The 18,556-nt window shown below is 57.5% G+C and overlaps 1 protein-coding gene across 1 annotated transcript; it reads left to right on the top strand.

Annotated features, from left to right (window-relative positions):
- The first annotated feature begins 11,549 nt into the window (after positions 1–11,549).
- Positions 11,550–14,237, top strand: LOC103650001 (BSD domain-containing protein). The gene has a single exon (XM_008675682.4). It carries the CDS (start codon positions 12,082–12,084, stop codon positions 13,867–13,869), a length of 1,788 nt encoding a protein of 595 aa, XP_008673904.1. The 5' UTR covers positions 11,550–12,081; the 3' UTR covers positions 13,870–14,237.
- Positions 14,238–18,556: the final 4,319 nt, after the last annotated feature.

The following is an 18,556-nucleotide window of genomic DNA, read 5'->3' on the forward strand; positions in this document are numbered from 1 at the left end:
TGCGGGACTACGGTTACAAATTAACCAAAGTCCCTTTGCTATGTGATAATGAGAGTGCAATCAAGATGGCCGACAATCCAGTCGAGCATAGCCGCACTAAGCACATAGCCATCCGGTATCATTTTCTTAGGGATCACCAACAAAAGGGAGATATCGAGATTTCTTACATTAATACTAAAGAACAATTAGCCGATATCTTTACCAAGCCTCTTGATGAACAATCTTTTAACAAACTTAGGCATGAGCTCAATATTCTTGATTCCCGCAATTTCTTTTGCTAGATTGCACACATAGCTCATTTATATACCTTTGATCATATCTCTTTCATATGCTATGACTAATGTGTCTTCAAGTCTATTTCAAACCAAGCTTGAAAGGAAATTGGAGTCTTCGGCGAAGACAAAGGCTTCCACTACGTAACTCATACCTCGCCGACGCTCCAAGCAACTCTCCATTTTGGGGGGAGAAAAGCATGAGCATCAAAGAAAAGGACTTTGTCTTTGGGGGAGAAAGTAAAAGCCCAAGGCAAAAGGACCGGACTTCGTCTTTGGTATAATCTTAACTCATTTATTTATGACCAAAGGGGAAGATAGCACTTAGAGGGCTCTAATGATTCCGTTTTTGGCGATTCATGCCAAAAAGGGGGAGAAATGAGCCCAAAGCAAAAGGACCGCACCACCACCAATTTCAAAAACTTAGTGTTGAATATTTTTCAATTGGTATCTTATTGTGTTCAAAAGGGGGAGAAAGTAGTATTTCAAAAATGGTATATCAAAACCCTCTTGAACACTAAGAGGTGGATCTCTTCTAGGGGGAGTTTTGTTTAGTCAAAGGAAAAGCATTTGAAACAATGGGAGAAGAATTTCAAATCTTGAAAATGCTTTGCAAAATCTTATTCATTTACCTTTGACTATTTGCAAAAGAACTTTGAAAAGGATTTCCAAAAGAGTTTGCAAAAACAAAACATGTGGTGCAAGCGTGGTCCAAAATGTTATAAGAAACAATCCATGCATATCTTGTAAGTATGTATATTGGCTCAACTCAAAGCAACCTTTGCACTTACATTATGCAAACTAGTTCAATTATGCACTTCTATATTTGCTTTGGTTTGTGTTGGCATCAATCACCAAAAAGGGGGAGATTGAAAGGGAATTAGGCTTACACCTAGTCCCTAATTTATTTTGGTGGTTGAGTTGCACAACACAAATAATTGGACTAACTAGTTTGCCCAAGTGTATAGATTGTACAGGTGTAAAAGGTTCACACTCAGCCAATAAAAAGACCAAGTTTTGGATTCAACAAAGGAGCACAGTGGGAACCGAAGGCCCTCTGGTCTGGGAGCACCGGACTGTCCGGTGTACACCGGACAGTGTCCGGTGCACCACCGGACAGTGTCCGGTGCACCAGAGGACTTCAACTCGAACTCGTCACCTTCGGGAATTTCCAGAGGCACTTGCGCTATAATTCACCGGACTATCCGGTGTACACCGGACAGTGTCCGGTGCGCCAAGGAGAAGCGGCCTCAGGAACTCGCCAGCTTCGGGAAACTCCAACGGCTTGTCCGCTATAATTCACCGGACTGTCCGGTGTGCACCGGACTGTCCGGTGCGTCTCCGGAGCAACGGCTATCTCCAAGCCAACGGCTACCTGCAGCGCAATAAATGCGCGCGCAGCACGCGCAGAAGTCAGGCGCGCCCATACTGGCACACCGGACAAGGAACAGTAGATGTCCGGTGTGCACCGGACACCCAGGCGGGCCCACAAGTCAGAAGCTCCAACGGTCAGAATCCAACGGCAGTGATGACGTGGCAGGGGGCACCGGACTGTCCGGTGTGCACCGGACTGTCCGGTGTGCACCAGACTGTCCGGTGCGCCATCGAGCAGACAGTCTCCCAACGGCCACATTTGGTGGTTGGGACTATAAATACCCCAACCACCCCACCATTCATTGTATCCAAGTTTTCCACTTCCCAACTACTACAAGAGCTCTAGCATTCAATTCTAGACACACCAAAGAGATCAAATCCTCTCCAAATTCCACACAACGCCATAGTGACTAGAGAGAGTGATTTGCTTGTGTTCTTTCGAGCTCTTGCGCTTGGATTGCTTTCTTTTTTCTTGATCCTTTCTTTGCAATCAAACTCACTTGTAATTGAGGCAAGAGACACCAATCTTGTGGTGGTCCTTGTGGGAACTTTGTGTTCCAAGTGATTGAGAAGAGAAAGCTCACTCGATCCGTGGATCGTGTGAGAGAGGGAAGGGTTGAAAGAGACCCGGCCTTTGTGGCCTCCTCAACGGGGAGTAGGTTTGCAAGAACCGAACCTCGGTAAAACAAATCTTCGTGTCTCACTTGCTTATTCACTTGGGATTTGTTTTGCGCCCTCTCTCGCGGACTCGTTTCTTTATTACTAACGCTAACCCGGCTTGTAGTTGTGTTTATATTTGTAAATTTCAGTTTCGCCCTATTCACCCCCCCCTCTAGGCGACTATCAGGGTCGCTCCTGGTTCTTACGGTTGGGGTTTTCCCCCTTCTTCAGGAGGTGGGGTGGCACAAGCCTTCCCTGCCACGGGTCCCGCAGGATGCGGTGGACCGAGCAGCGCGGCGGGTCGCCGCGGAGGAGAAGAAGAAGAAGAAGGACACGGAGAAGGCCCGGGCCCGTGAGCGGAGGCGGGCTCGAGACGCCTTGGAGAAGCTTCGTCGCCGGCAGGAGAGGGAGGGGCTCCCGAGGGAGCCGTCGCTGGAAACGCCCGACGACGACGACGATGATGAAGATGATGACGGGGAGGACGACATGGCTGCCCGCCTCGGCCTCGGCCCCGGCTTGGGGTTTGGCCAGGAGCCGTCAAACCAGCCCTCGAGCGGGTTGATGCCGTCAGTCCCCGGGGTCGGGACGCCGAGGTCCCGGCCTGAGGGGCGAGGGCAATCCGAGAGGGTATCAGACCCCTCGGCTGGAAGAGCTGAGGCGACCCCGGGGAGCCAGGCCGGAGCGTCTGCTCCCCGAGAGCCGCCGCCCGCGCCGACAGCGCAGGGGAGCGACGCCCAGGTCGCCGTGACAGTGCCTGGGCAGTCCGCCCCCCGGGCGTCCAGGGCGTTCAGAGCAAGGGTGGTGCTGAAGCTTCCGGCGAAGCGGACCTCGGCGGCGGTTCCGGGGGCCGAGATCCAAGAGACTTCCCCCCAGGCACGGTTGATCATGGCCCAGAGTGGGTAAGTATCTCAGAATGTCTTCGTCCTGGCTTTTCATTCATATGTACCGGCCGTGATTTTCCTTTTTCCCTCAGCAAGCGGAGCCATGGCCTGACCGACCTGGCACCCCGGAAGGCCCTTAAGACGGCGCCGGCTTGCGTGGCCAGCGCCGCTCCAGGCCTTGCCGTCCAGCCGACCTTCTCGCAAGGCGTTCCACCGCAGGGGGCTCAGGCGGCATCGGTCGCCGTGGAGCAGGTTCCCGAGGCTGGCTCTTCTGCCGAGGCGGCCATTGTGATAGGGGAGGCGGCTGACGCTGACGTGGTCCTGAGCCCACCGGACGTGCCGGCCATGCCGGCGCCTGCCGCTACTGAAGTCGCCGTCGTCCCAGTCGGAGAGCGATCGGTTGCTGCCGACGTTGAGACGGCTGATGCGTCGGCGCTTGGTGCCTCGGAAGAGGGGGGCGTGGAGACGCAATCCGTCCCACCGGGCGGCAGCCTCGTCGCTGTGCGGCAGAGCTCCGAGGGCCGGCGCCAGTTGCTCCGGTTCCGGACCCGTGAGGCCTCGGACCCCGTCTTCATTCTCGACGATGAACGGGAGGACCAGTCCTGGGATGAGCTCCGCGAGTGTGCTGAAGCAACGGTGGGGTCGCTCCGGTCGTCGCTGGAGGTTTTCTGCAGGGACGTCCCCAAAATCCTCCAGGTAACGGTTTCAGGCATACCTTTTCTCTTCTGTGACCGAGGCGTTGTTCGTGACGCCCCGCTTCCTTCCCTCAGGATCTGACGGATCGGAGCGCCGCCAAGTCGTCGTTCATCCGCCGCGAGGTCGACGTCTGGGGCTTGCTGCGATCCCTGAGGACCTCGCTCGCCGGGGCTACTGCGCGCCTTTCTCAGCAGGGTGCCGAGGTTGCGGACCTCCAGTTGCTCTGCACCGACCTGAGAGCCGAGGCAGCAGCGGCGCGCGCGGAGGCGGCCGCGGCGCGCGCAGAAGCGCAACGGCAGCGGTCGGAGTTCGACCGGGTCGTCGAGGAGCGGGACCAATCTCGGGGCCGGGCTGCCGAGGCCGAAAGCCGGGCCGAAACCCTCGCAGCCGACTTAGCCGTAGCCCAGGTCGCAGCCTTGGAGCAGCGTGCCCGAGCCGGAGGTACGCCTTGGCCATCCTTGGTTTTCATTCCTGTTTGTTTCCTCTGCTTGTGTTTGAGATCTTTCTTCTGGCTGTTCGCAGAGCTCGAGTCCGCCCTTGATGAGTCCGCCAAGGCGCTTGCCGAGGCGCTTGCCGGGGCGGCCGAGCAGAGGGAGGCCGACCACGTGGCCATGTCCGAAGCCGTCTCGGACGTTTACCGGATCCTTGGCTTCGGCGACGTCCCCTCAGGAAGCTCCCCTCAAAGTCGCCTTCAAGTCTTGGGCGATCATGTGCGCGGCAGACTCCACGAGGCGCTACACCACGGCGTCAGGCGGGCCTTCGCCGTGCTCGCTTCCCACTACGTTGTGGACCTGGAGCGGGTTAGCGAGGGGTATTGCCTTCCCGACGAAGATGAAGCCGCCCTGGCAGAAGTCCAGAGGCTCGATGCGGCCGCCGCGGGTCCGAGCACAGTGCTGGCGACCACCTTTGAGGCGGAGATCCTCCCACCTGCGCTGTCGCCGGAAGCCGAGATGGACTTTGCCGAAGGTGGGGGCGGAGCTGAAGGCGCGGCTCCTTCCCAAGGCGACGCCTAACTCTGTTGGAACAGTTTCTGTTGGATGCGCGTGTGTCTTTCTGCGGCCGCTGAGGCCTGAACACTTTGTTTCCGTTGCATGAAGTCGTACTCCTCTTCCTTTTATTTTGCGTGTCCGGCTTTGCCTGTTAGTAACAAGGTGGCTTCCCGAGTAGGGGTCACTTTTCGTGGCGGGTGATGAGTGAGGTGTCCCTAACCCGGAGGCATAGGAGTCCCTCGGCTCAGTCGGCCTTGCCACTTACATGCACCCACGTTCGCTCCTTGGGGCCCTGCTTCTGACATAGCCGGGGGAACGCAAAAGCCTTTTTGATCGAAAATTTTGGATGTGGAGAGGTTCCCCAATCTTGACGCAGAGGGGTTCCCCCCTTTTTAGCCCCCGAGGGAGGGTCGGGCTCTGCCGAGGCGAGGCCGACCCTTCCTTGACGACTGAGACTTGTGTGGGAGCGAGGTATACGAACAACTTGAAAACATCTTAAGGGTAGAAGTGACGTAGCTGTCGGATGTTCCAAGCGTTGCCGTAGACCTCGCCCTGACTGCTGGCCAGCTTGTACGTTCCGGGCTCCAGAACTCTGGCGATGACAAGCCCCCGGGTGCCCCCAGCAAGGGCTCGGGGTGCTGTGCGATGGTCGCGATCTTCTCCGGGTTGGCTTCGATGCCCCGCTTGGAGATGATGAACCCCAAGACCATGCCCTGGGGCACCCCGAGGACCCACCTTTCGGGGTTGAGCTTGACGCTTTTCGCCTCTTTGATGGACTTCGCCGCCATTAGCTTGTGGATCTCCTCGCCTATCGCTCTGCGCTTCTCCTCGTCGAATCGGCGCAGAGGCTATTTGACGAGTCGGGCTCCGGCCCGAATATCCAGCGAGTGCTCGGCGACATCCCTCGGTATGCCGGGCATGTCCGAGGGACTCCACGCGAAGACGTCGGCGTTCGCGCGGAGGAAGTCGACGAGCACTGCTTCCTATTTGGGATCGAGCCCAGAGCCGATCCGGATTTGCTTGGAGGCGTCGCCGCTGGGGTCGAGGGGGACGGCCTTAACCGTCTCCACTGGCTCGAAGTTGTCGGCATGACGTTTCACGTCCGGCACCTCCTTAGAGAGGTTTTCCAAGTCGGCGATGAGGGCCTCGGACTCGGCGAGGGCCTCGGCGTACTCCACGTCGCATTCGAACGCGTGTTTGTACGTGGGGCCGACGGTGATGACCCCGTTGGGGCCCGTCATCTTGAGCTTCAGGTAGGTGTAGTTGGGGACGGCCATGAACTTCGCGTAGCATGGCCTTCCCAGTACCGCGTGGTAGGTTCCTCGGAACCCGACCACCTCGAACGTCAGGGCCTCCCTTCGGAAGTTGGAGGGTGTTCCGAAGCAGACGGGAAGGTCGAGTCGTCCGAGGGGCTGGACGCGCTTCCCGGGAATGATCCCGTGGAAGGGCGCAACGCCTGCTCGGACGGAGGACAGATCGACGCACAGGAGCCTGAGGGTCTCGGCGTAGATGATGTTGAGGCTGCTGCCTCCATCCATAAGGACCTTGGTGAGCCTGACATCGCCGATGACGGGGTCGACGACGAGCGGGTATTTCCCCGGGCTCGGCACGTGGTCGGGGTGGTCGGCTTGGTCGAAGGTGATGGGCTTGTCGGACCAGTCTAGGTAGACTGGCGCCGCCACCTTCACCGAGCAGACCTCCCGGCGCTCTTGCTTGCGATGCCGAGCCAAGGCATTCGCCGCATGCCCACCGTAGATCATGAAGCAGTCGCGGACCTCGGGGAACTCTCCTGCTTGGTGATCTTCCTTCTTGTCGTCGTCGCGGGCCCTGCCACCCTCCGCGGGTGGCCCGGCCCTGTGGAAGTGGTGCCGAAGCATGACGCACTCCTCAAGGGTGTGCTTGACGGGCCCCTGGTGATAGGGGCACGGCTCCTTGAGCATCTTGTCGAAGAGGTTGGCACCTCCGGGGGGTTTCCGAGGGTTCTTGTACTCGGCGGCGGCGATAAGGTCCGCGTCGGCGGCGTCGCGTTTCGCTTGCGACTTCTTCTTGCCTTTCTTCTTGGCGCCGCGCTGAGTCGACGCCTCGGGAGCATCTTCCGGTGGGCGGCCCTGGGGCTGCTTGTCCTTTCGGAAGATAGCCTCGACTGCCTCCTGGCCCGAGGCCAACTTGGTGGCGATGTCCATCAGCTCGCTCGCCCTGGTGGGGGTCTTGCGACCCAACTTGCTCACCAGGTCGCGGCAGGTGGTGCCGGCGAGGAACGCGCCGATGACATCCGAGTCGGTGATGTTGGGCAGCTCGGTGCGTTGCTTCGAGAATCGCCGGATGTAGTCCCGGAGGGACACACCCGGCTGCTGCCGGCAGCTTCGGAGATCCCAGGAATTCCCGGGGCGCACGTACGTCCCCTGGAAATTGCCGGCGAAGGCTTGGACTAGGTCGTCCCAGTTGGAGATCTACCCCGGAGGCAGGTGCTCCAACCAGGCGCGAGCGGTGTCGGAGAGGAACAGGGGGAGGTTGCGGATGATGAGGTTGTCGTCGTCCGTTCCACCCAGTTGGTAGGCCAGACGGTAGTCCGCGAGCCACAGTTCCGGTCTCGTCTCCCCCGAGTACTTTGTGATAGTAGTCGGGGGTCGGAACTGGGTCGGGAACGGTGCCCGTCGGATGGCCCGGCTGAAGGCCTGCGGTCCGGGTGGCTCGGGCGAGGGACTCCGATCCTCCCCGCTGTCGTATCGTCCCCCACGCCTGGGGTGGTAGCCTCGGCGCACCCTCTCGTCGAGGTGGGCCCGACGGTCGCGGTGATGGTGCTCGTTGCCGAGGCGACTCGGGGCCGCAGGCGCGGTGTTGCGCGTGCGCCCGGTGTAGACCGAGGCTTCCCGCATGAATCGGGAAGTCGCGGCATGAGGTTCCGAGGGGTATCCCTGCCTTCGGGAGGCAGAGCTCTCGGCCCGTCGGACCGCGGAGCCTTCCAGGAGATTCTTGAGCTCCCCCTGGATTCGCCGGCCCTCGGTGGTGGATGGCTCCGGCATTGCGCGGAGAAGCATCGCTGCTGCAGCCAGGTTCTGGCCGACGCCACTAGATGCGGGTGGCGGCCTGACCCTGGCGTCGTCGGCGACGCGGTGCTGGAAACCCTGGGGCAGATGACGTATTTCTCCGGCCGGGGGTTGGCCCGCCCATGCCTGCCCGACGTCCCGGTGGATCGGCTCAAGCGCTCCTGTTCCCTCATCGAGCCTGGCCTGCACCCCGCGGATTTGCTCGAGCTGTGGGTCATGGCCCCCCGCCTGAACGGGGACCACAGCTAGCTCCCGTGGGATGTCAACGCGGGGCACCGGCCTAGGGAGATCACCATCCTCCGACATGCCGAGATGATTGCCTTCGGAGGGACCCCCTAGATCGACGTGGAAACATTCGCGGCTTGGGCCGCAGTCCTCGTCGTCGAGGCTGCGGCTGCCGTCAGAACAGTCGGAGAGGCAGTAGTCACATGCGGTCATGAAGTCCCGCATGGCACTGGGGTTGCCAAGTCCAGAGAAATCCCAATAGATGCTGGGCTCGTCGTCTTCCTCAGACCCAGAGGGCCCGTAGGTCGAGACGTCCGTCAGCCGGTCCCAAGGCGACCGCATGCGAAACCCCAGAGGGTTTGGACTCGCCTCTACGAGAGCGCCCGCCAAAGCAAGGTCGCTAGGCGGGTTGAGGCTGAACCGGAATGACGTGGGATGGGAATCGGTCGGTACCTCTTGGTCGACGAGCGGCGACAAAGTCACGTCGGGGACTGACTGCACCGTCATCTCAGGTACGAGGGTGACGTCCAGCAAGCTCTCCGCGAGCGCGCTGGCGTCGTCCGCTTGCTCGGGATCGGCGTGTCGCGGGGGGACGGCGCTCGTCTTCGTCTCAGGCGCGAAGTTGATACCCGGTGCGCCCCTCGTTGGGGTGCCGGTACTGTCGACTCGCTCGACAGCCGACGAGGCGCTGCCTCCTGCTTGGCCTTGGTCGCCCTGCCTTCCCCTCCGCCGGCGGGGAAAGGGCAGGATGAGCTCGAAAGTTGCTCTTCCACCACGCGGGGAAGACGTCGTCGATTCCGCCGCCGGCGGGCGGGCTGTCGGCCGCCATTGTCGTTGTCGCGCGGCGGTGGAAGAAGTATCATGTCGTAGCTGCCGTCGAAGGACATGAACTCAAGACTCCCGAAACGGAGCACCGTCCCGGGTTGGAGAGGTTGTTGGAGACTGCCCATCTGGAGCTTGACGGGAAGCTGTTTGTCAACACGCAGCAGGCCCCTACCTGGCGCGCCAACTGTCGGCGTTTCGAGACCGGGGGGGTCCCTGGGCCGACGAGTGAGTGTCGCCGCGTGCCCCAGCCCAGATGGGTCGAGCGCGAGGGCGAGCGCGAAGGGGGGAGAAGCGAGGCGGCCGGAGACCGGCGTGAGAGAGGTGGGAATCCCGCGGCCTTCGTGTTCGTCCCGCGCCCAGGTCGGGTGCGCTTGCAGTAGGGGGTTACAAGCGTCCACGCGGGAGAGGGAAGCGAGCGGCTCCGAGCGGGCGCCTGTCTCGTCCTCGTCCCCGCGCGGCCAACCTTCTCTAAGAGGGCCCTGGTCCTTCCTTTTATAGGCGTAAGGAGAGGATCCAGATGTACAATGGGGGGTGCAGTAGAGTGCTACGTGTCTAGCGGAGGAGAGCTAGCGCCCTAAGTACATGCCGTCGTGGCAGCCGGAGAGATTTTGGCACCCAGCTGGTGTGATGTCGTGGCCGTCGGAGGAGCGATGGAGCCTGGCGGAGGGACAACTGTCGGAGCGGTTGAGTCCTTGCTGACGTCCTCTTGCTTCCGTAAGGGGGCTGAGAGCCGCCGTCGTCATAGAGTATGCGGGGCGCCATCATTGCCTATCTGGCGGAGCTAGCCAGATGGGACACCGGTCTTGTTCCCTGCGGCCCGAGTCAGCTCGGGGTAGGGTGATGATGGCGCCTCCTGTTGACGTGGCTGGCCTGCGCCCTAGGTTGGGCGATGTGGAGGCTCCTCCGAAGCCGAGGTCGAGTCTGTCTTCCATGGCCGAGGCCGAGTCCGAGCCCCTGGGTCGGGCGAGGCGGAGGTCGTCGGCAGAGGCCAGGGCGGAGTCTGAGCCCTGGGTCGGGCGAAGCGGAGTTCGTCGTCTTCTGGGGCTGAGCCCGAGTCCAAGCCCTGGGTCGGGCGGAGCGGAGTTCGCCGTCTTCCGGGACTTAGCCCGAGTCCGAGCCCTGGGTCGGGCGGAGCGGAGTTCGCCGTCTTCCGGGACTTAGCCCGAGTCCGAGCCCTGGGTCGGGCGAAGCGGAGCTTCCTATGGTGCCTTTGGCAGGGCCTGACTGCCTGTCAGTCTCACTCTGTCAAGTGGCACTGCAGTCGGAGTGGCGCAGGCGGCGCTGTCCTTCTGTCAGGCCGGTCAGTGGAGCGGCGAAGTGACGACGGTCACTTCGGCTCTGCCGGGGGGCGCGCGTCAGGATAAAGGTGTCAGGCCACCTTTGCGTTAAATGCTCCTGCGATTTGGTCGGTCGGTGCGGCGATTTAGTCAGGGTTGCTTCTTAGCGAAGGCAGGGCCTCGGGCGAGCCGGAAATATGTTCACCGTCAGAGGGGGGTCTCGGGCGAGACGGAAATCCTCCGGGGTCGGCTGCCCTTGTCCGAGGCTAGGCTCGGGCGAGGCGTGATCGAGTCGCTCGAATGAACTGATCCCTGACTTAATCGCACCCATCAGGCCTTAGCAGCTTTATGCTGATGGGGGTTACCAGCTGAGAATTAGGAGTCTTGAGGGTACCCCTAATTATGGTCTCCGACAACTATCTCTGTTCTCGAATATTTGTCGCTGATTAGTTTATTTTTGAACTAAAACGCGACAAATAAAAAAGAATGTATTAAGTATCAACTAAGCTAATCACAGCCCACAAGATGATGTAGCTTCAAATTCTATAAATAAGCAGAGCAGTTTGAAAGGCTTTTTCAAAGAAAACTCACCGCGTTTGAGGGGTCAGAAAGAGCATTAAGGATTGGATAAAAAATATCATTCAGGTACGCCAACAACCGTTCAGAAAATATGTAAATAAACCATAGGTCCAAACGAACATGTGTAATCAAAATGAATTACAACTCTCACATGTCCAACTCTAAGTTGATAAAATAAAATCATGGCAATGTAAAAGTTTAAAAACATGAAGGTACTTGTTGAGATTTATCAAGATGCAGTCTGAAAAAACATCGGTCTTCACACCCTCAGGCTTTATTTGGATACTCTAGTATTCACTCAGATCCACATATGTTGAGGTCAATACTAGAATACCCAAACTAGACCTGAGTGAGATTGAGATGTATTTTAACTTACTATGAATTTAATCCGACTCAATCCCACACAATCCACATGGATTAACTATAAAATAAATAAGCCTTTAGGTCTTGTTTAGTTATTCATATTCCATATAGATTAAGTGTATTGAAATGAATTTTGACTTGCTATAAATTTAAACCGATTCAATACCACCCAATCCATATGGATTAACGATAAAAACGAACAAGCCTAGCTGGGTCAGCTTTTATACCACATTTGCACGGTAAGATAGCACCCAATATATCAGCATAGTAAGGAACAAGTTGTTCCCACCAAGTTTTACAAACTTGTTGATCTGCACTTTGAACGATATGCCATAAGTCCAGCATTTTTACAAATATTTTGTAGACTAAATTCTAGGTTTTACAATCACAGAAAAAACATGAAAGATAAATTTTTATCTCCACAAGAAAATAGAGATGTAGAAAAAATATCTCAAGCGTTCGTCGTCGCGCAGACGAGACGAGGACGTGGAGCTATTTCCCACAATTTCCGTTAGCCATGGCTAGACCTTGATCCAGCGTTAGTGGATCCAGAACCGCTAGTGGGCAGAAAGCTCGGCTTCCACAATTTTCAGAGTTGAGCTCCGCCTGCCTGGTTGGTCCGTCGGATGGTGCAAAACTCCAGATCGCATCGCCCCCAACCCATGATCAGCAGTCAGCCACCGCCCACTAGCAGTAGCACACCCTCTGCCCTCGTGGCAAGCTGCAGTTTTTCTCACTGCAGAAGGGCCCCACTCGTCATCCAAAGATTGATTGAAGGGGAAAATTTCTCGCCGACGGCAGGTGCCTGATAGATCTATATATCTATCCCCGACGCCACCGCCGCCCGCCTTGTCCTCGCTCAGATCCAAATCCGAATCCCGATCCGCGCGCGCATGGATTTCTTCAGCTCCGTCTTCTCTGCCCCTGCCAAGGAGGATGGTGAGGAGCCGCAGCAGGAGGGCGAGGAAGAGCCGGCGGCCCAAGAGTCCGGCGGGGGGTGGATTTTCGGCAGCCTGATCGATACGCTCAAGGAGGAGATCGAGGAGCAGCGGAAAGTGAATGAGTCGGCCGCCGTCGCCGCGGAGGCGGAGGAGGCCCAGAGGGGTGCCGATGGAGAGGCTGTCCCCGGCAGCGGGTGGATCTTCGGCGGGCTGATCAAGACGCTCGCGGAAGAGATTGAAGCCCAGCGGAAAGAGCAGGAGGCCATTGCAGCCGCCGCGGAGTCGGAGGAGCTCGAGCGGGGAGCGGAGGCTGATGCGGCGGCGGCTGCAACGGCAACGGCAACGGCAGATGAGGAGGGAGAATCTTCTGGCGGCGGCTGGAGCTTTGGCGGCCTGATCAGGACGCTCGCGGAGGAGATTGAGGCGCAGCGCAATGAGAATGAGAAGGAGGCTGCCTCCACGGCGGAGGAGGACGGAGAGCAGGGAATCGATGCGGAAGTGGCGGCGGTGGATGGGGAGGAGGGGGCGCCGGCTGGGGAAAGCTCAGACGGCGGGTGGAGCTTCGGGGGCCTGGTGAGTACGTTCGCGTCGCGGTCGGAGTCGGTCCTGGGAGGCTACCGCCGCGACCTCGAGGACCTCGGCTCGGGGCTCCGCCTCGAGACGGCCGCGCTCCGGGCCGCCGCCGCGCGCGCCGCCTCAGCGCTACCTGGCGCGCTGGAGGCCGGCGCGTCTGTCGCCTCCGACAGGCTTGAGTCTGTCGGCCAGGCCGTTGACGACCTCGGTGCCGCCGCCGCTGGGCTCCTCTCGCATGCCAACGAGGCCCTCCGGTCCGCTGAAGCTGACGGTGTTGATGGTGACCGTGCTGCCCGCCCCTCCGACGGCTCTGTTTCCAGTGCGTCCTGGCGCGCTTCCTTGCCGACCAAGAAGTATACCAGGTTCGAGGCCCAGGTCTTGGCGTTGCGTGCGGACCCTGCCACGTTCACTGAGGAGCCTGAAGATTCTGAGGGCTTTGGTAAATGGAGTGCCTTGTTCTCAATTGACGAGATGAAGGAACAGATAGAGACGGTGCTCCATGAAAGCCCTGGATTGGAGAGCTTTGTGGAGAGGCTTGTGCCGTCAGTTGTGGATTACGAGACATTCTGGTCAAGGTATTTCTTTGCTGTCAATAAGCTCAAGCAGGCAGAGGATGTCCGCACCAAACTTGTGAGCAGGGCCATGTCAAAGGAGGAGGATGAAGAACTCAGCTGGGATGTCGATGATGATGATGTTGAAGATGCCAATACTAGTGATCACAAAGACAGCACAAACTCGTTGGTAGATAAGAAAGAGGAGCAAGCAGCGGAGCCTGTTAACTGTGAAACAGAGGGCAGTATGGAACAAGAAGCAGCAGCTGAAAATGATTTGGCCGACGATAAGGAGGTTGCTTTGGCTGCAGCCAAGGATGGTAACGGTGAATCAAGTTTTGAAGCATCGACTCCAAAGGCAAGCAATGGGACCAGACAAGAAGAGAAGATTGAGGCTGCTGACTCATCTAAGGGGGGTGATTTCTCAGTGGTGCCTCAACCATTAGTGCAGGAGGAAGATCTTAGCTGGGAGGAGATTGAGGATGTTGGCGATGAAGATCAGAAGAATGGGGTTAGCAAACGGTCAAGCTCTGTCAGCAAAGTGGAGGATCTCCGGAGACGTCTTAATTCTGTGGAAGATGATGATGAGGACCTAAGTTGGGATGTCGATGAGTAGAAAGAACGTGTGGAGCCCTGCACTGAGTTGTCTGAAGGACTTCTAAATTAGAGAGACTGCCATCCTAAGCATAAATTGAATCTGTATGGTGCCGATGAAGAAGCTTTGTGGATGGATTGCCACAATGTGAATATTGTGATGGACACTGGTGATTCAAATTCAGTGGGGGCTCATTAGTTTCCTTGCAAGAACTCGATAGAATGGTAGTGTTTTTTCTGTTAGTGTTGGTAATTTGTTTCCAGTTAGCATACGTTTGTTGCAAGTCCAACATGTACCACCTTCCTGTTTGAATATGACACATAGTTCATTTCAGATTCACAAAGTAAACATCGAAATTGTGAAACTATTGATCCAATGTGCTTGCAGTTCATGCTGTGTTATTAGCGGATAGGTAGTTTTTTAGCCTTTTTCTGTTATTGTCACTGGTTATTTGAGCTTTTAAGATCACCATGGGATGTCAAGGGCGTTGAGCCCTCGAGCGGCTGGACCGCGACTACGTAGTTCGTAGCTGCTGTTCGTCTTCTCCGGCGAGGGGTTCCTCAGCCGCAGGCTTAGAGAATGCAGGGAGATAGGAGATTAGAGATAATACTTTTCTTATTCCTCATGTCTCACGGTTCCACTATAAATAGGCCACCTGACCAACTAGGCAACAACTAATTAGGTAACTAACTTATTTGGAAACCAATCCGACCAACTAGGCAACAACTAATTAGGCAATTACTTATTTGGTAACCAATCCCCCTGCCATTAAGGCCTATCAATTTAGCCATCAATCTAGCCACTTGCCTTAGTCGTGCCTTCCTTATGCGCACTGCTGTGGGCCTGCTGTTGGCGCGCATAGGTGTGGCCCCACATGACATGGGATGTGTTCTGTTTGGATATAAATTTCAAATTTGCACAGAATCTCTAACAAGGGTGTTAGTGCCACCCTCTTTCAGAATGTCTTTTACTCCTTTTCTGTTTAATATATGGGTATCCACTTCGCAGTTGATGCTACAATGTAGAACTGCACTTTCTGGTTATCTGGACTTGACAACAGTGAGTTGCCCAAGAGATTTGTGTTTCTTTCTGGCAGTTTATGTACCTTCTGTTACGGTTACATGACCTTTGGGTGTGAGCCTGTGAGGCTGCCATCGAGCCCTGGTTCTTCAGAAAGAGAGAAAGAAAAGACTTGCTGCATGTTCCGCTGGTCGTGGTGTCGTTGTCGCTGAACGATGGATGTGGTAGCTGGTAGTGGCTGATCTCAAGGTCTTTCTTGGACATATCATGCTTTCGGCCGGAATATCTCCCCTTAGTGAGTTCTTTTTATGTTTATGTTATGTGATGTAATTCAGACAACAATTTTATCCATTGAAAACTACAAATAATGAAATTATATTAATCTCACCTCATCAGCAGCAACTTTTTGCTACTACCATTGGCTTTCCTAGTAGTGCAATAAGTCCGTAATCTTGTTACTTCGTAGTTATTCAATGAAATTGGATAAGGCTGGGTAATAATATTCTTGTTCTTGGCATAATATTCTTGTTCTTGGCCCATTGATTTGGAATGCGTTGGCGGGTTCATTGGCAATTTACTATTACTCCAGGTAACACAGGAGCAGAGACATCAGACTGAATTCGCTCCAAATGCGAACCACATAAATAGGCCATCTGGGTCTTCAAGTTCAATCTGCGCTAAACGGCCCATGAATCCTGGTCCTGGGGTACAACACAATCCTTTGTTACATTGCTCGTGTCACAATTGTTCCCTTCTATGGTCATGATGCTATTCAGGGGGGCACATGTGTGTTTTGCTCAATTATTTGCAATAGAAGTTGCTTGTCCACGATAATGATGATTGCCTTGTTATTCTTGTTGGGAAGAATGATTCTCAGATTACTGGGCCAACCCTAGGGGTGGCTATATAGGGTTTATACATGGGCCACATGGGCTTAGCCTCATGGGCCTAATCCACATATTCTAACATCCCCCCGCAGTCTGAACTTCCGTCGCAGCGGAGTTTACAGACTGGACTCGAAAAGAAGAAGTACATCACACACAATAGGATCCCCCCACAGACTCAACTAGCCACTACTGATGTTGAGGCTGGACCGAAACTCGGCGAAGGTCGAGGACGGAAGACCCTTGGTGAAGATGTCGGCAAACTGGGAGGTGGTCGGGACGTGGAGGACCCGAACAGCACCAGCGGCGACATAATCGCGGACGAAGTGTAGATCGATCTCTACATGCTTGGTCCGCTGGTGCTGCACTGGGTTGGTGGAGAGGTATACCGCACTGACGTTGTCGCAGTAGACCAGCGTGCTCCTGGAGAGGGGACTGTGAAGCTCGGCGAGGAGCTGCCGTAGCCAGGTAGCCTCCGCCACGCCGTTGGCCACGACACGGTACTCCGCCTCGGCACTCGAGCGGGAAATGACCGGCTGGCGCTTCGACAGCCAGGACACTAGGTTGCCGCCTAAGAAGACGGCGTAGCCGGAGGTGGAGCGCCGAGTGTCTGGGCACTCGGCCCAGTCAGCGTCGGTGTAGACGACCAGCTCGGAGGAGGTAGACCGATGAAGAAGCAGCCCGTAGTCGACGGTGCCCCGAAGATTGCGTAGGAGGCGCTTCAGAGCCGCGAGGTGGGGCTCCCGGGGATCGTGCATATGGAGACAGACCTGCTGCACGGCGTAGGAGATGTCTGGCTTGGTGAAGGTGAGGTACTGAAGGGCACCGACAAGACTCCTGTAGTCGGTGGGGTCCGCGACTGGGTCACCGGTGGCCTCGGAGAGCTTGGCCTGCATGTCGACTGGGGTGGAGCAGGGCTTGCAGTCACTCATTTGGGCCCGCTCCAGAATGTCAAGAGTGTACTGTCGCTGGTGAAGGAGGAGTCCTGAGGGGCGAGGCTCAGCAGTGACCCCCAGGAAATGGTGAAGCACGCCCAGATCCTTGACCGGAAACTCCTGCTGAAGTGCGTCGACGAGGCGGCGAAGAAGTGACGGGCTGGAGGCGGTGAGGACAATGTCATCCACGTAGAGAAGCAAGTAGGCAGTCTCGGCTCCATGATGGTGGACGAACAGAGACGTGTCTGACTTGGCCTCCACGAAGCCCAGGGTCACCAGGAACGTAGCCAGTCTGGAGTGCCACGCCCGGGGGGCCTGCTTGAGGCCGTAGAGGGACCTGTTGAGCCGGCAGACCATGTCAGGACGAGAGTAGTCCACGAACCCCGCCGGCTGACAGCAGTAGACGGTCTCGGTGAGGGCACCGTGCAGGAAGGCGTTCTTGACATCGAGCTGGTGAACTGGCCAGGAGCGAGCGAGGGCCAGCGAGAGCACCATGCGGACGGTGGCCGGCTTCACAACCGGGCTGAAGGTCTCATCGTAGTCGACTCCGGGGCGCTGAGTGAAGCCCCGAAGAACCCAGCGAGCCTTGTACCGCTCCAGGGTACCATCGGCCCGCCGCTTGTGCGTCCAGAACCACTTGCCGGTGACGACGTTTGTGCCGGGCGGATGGGGCACCAGATCCCACGTCTGGTTGGCGACGAGCGCCGCGTACTCCTCCATCGCTCGACGCCAGTGGGGGTCCAGCACGGCGGTCCGGACGGAGGAGGGAACCGGAGAAACCTGCGAGTCTCCGGTCGTGGCCGCTAGGACCCGGGGCGGCAGGGTACCAGCCGCGTGCCGCGTCACCATCGGGTGGACGTGCCGCGGGTTGCGGTGAAGAAGCGGTGGGTGGTACACCGGCGTCTCAACACGTGCCGCGGATGGCCGCGACAGAGGTGTAGGTGTCCCTGGCGGGGACTCGGCCACCGGCAGTGCCACCGAGGGAGAGGTCACCGGTGGGGACGGCGGCGATGGTGGCGACGGTGGAGGTGCGAACCCTGGCGGCGGCAGCCGGCGCTGGTAGACGCGCACCGGCTGGGCAAAGCGGGCCGGAGGGGTCGGTGCCGACGGTCCCGCAGGCGGTGCAGTCCCACCACCCCCGCTCGGCCCGGGGGCGATCAGAGATGGGGCCCCGCGGAGAGGCGACACCACCGATCCCGGGCAAGGCACCGTGCCGGTAGTAGGACCGACAGGCGGTGAGCGAGTACCTGCAGAGAGAGGAAGGAAAGGTGGCTCGACCACCGCGTCAGTCGGAAGGAGAGTGAAGAGGTCAAGGTCAGGGTCGGAGGAGGGAGGTGTGATGGTGGAGGAGTAGGGAAATATGGACTCATCAAACACCACATGGCGAGAGATGAGGACCCGGCGAGAGGAGAGGTCAAAGCAACGGTAGCCCTTGTGGTCCGGGGAGTACCCGAGAAACACACAGAGGGTGGAACGGGGTGCAAGCTTGTGAGGAGCAGTGGCAGCGGTGTTCGGGTAGCAAGCACACCCGAAGACACGGAGGTGGTCATAGCGCGGAGGGGTACCGAAGAGTGCCTGGTGAGGAGTGGGGGCCGGGCACGCAGTGGAAGGGAGACGGTTGAGGAGGTAGGTAGAGGTGTGGAGGCCCTCGGCCCAGAAACGTGCCGGTAGGTGCGCCTGGAGGAGAAGAGTGCGGATGGTGTCGTTGGTCGTGCGGATCATGCACTCAGCCTTGCCATTCTGGGAGGAGGTATACGAGCAAGACATCTGCAAGTGCATCCCGTGGGAGAGAAAGAAGGCGCGGGAGGTGGAGTTATCGAACTCCCGACCATTGTCACACTGGACGGCCTTAATGGTGAGGCCGAACTG

Source organism: Zea mays, chromosome 3, assembly GCF_902167145.1.
Source record: "Zea mays cultivar B73 chromosome 3, Zm-B73-REFERENCE-NAM-5.0, whole genome shotgun sequence".
Taxonomy (NCBI): Eukaryota; Viridiplantae; Streptophyta; class Magnoliopsida; order Poales; family Poaceae; genus Zea; species Zea mays.

Excerpts from the sequence above, each read along its gene's own strand:
- LOC103650001 (XM_008675682.4), top strand. The coding sequence starts at position 12,082 with ATGGATTTCTTCAGCTCCGTCTTCTCTGCCCCTGCCAAGGAGGATGGT.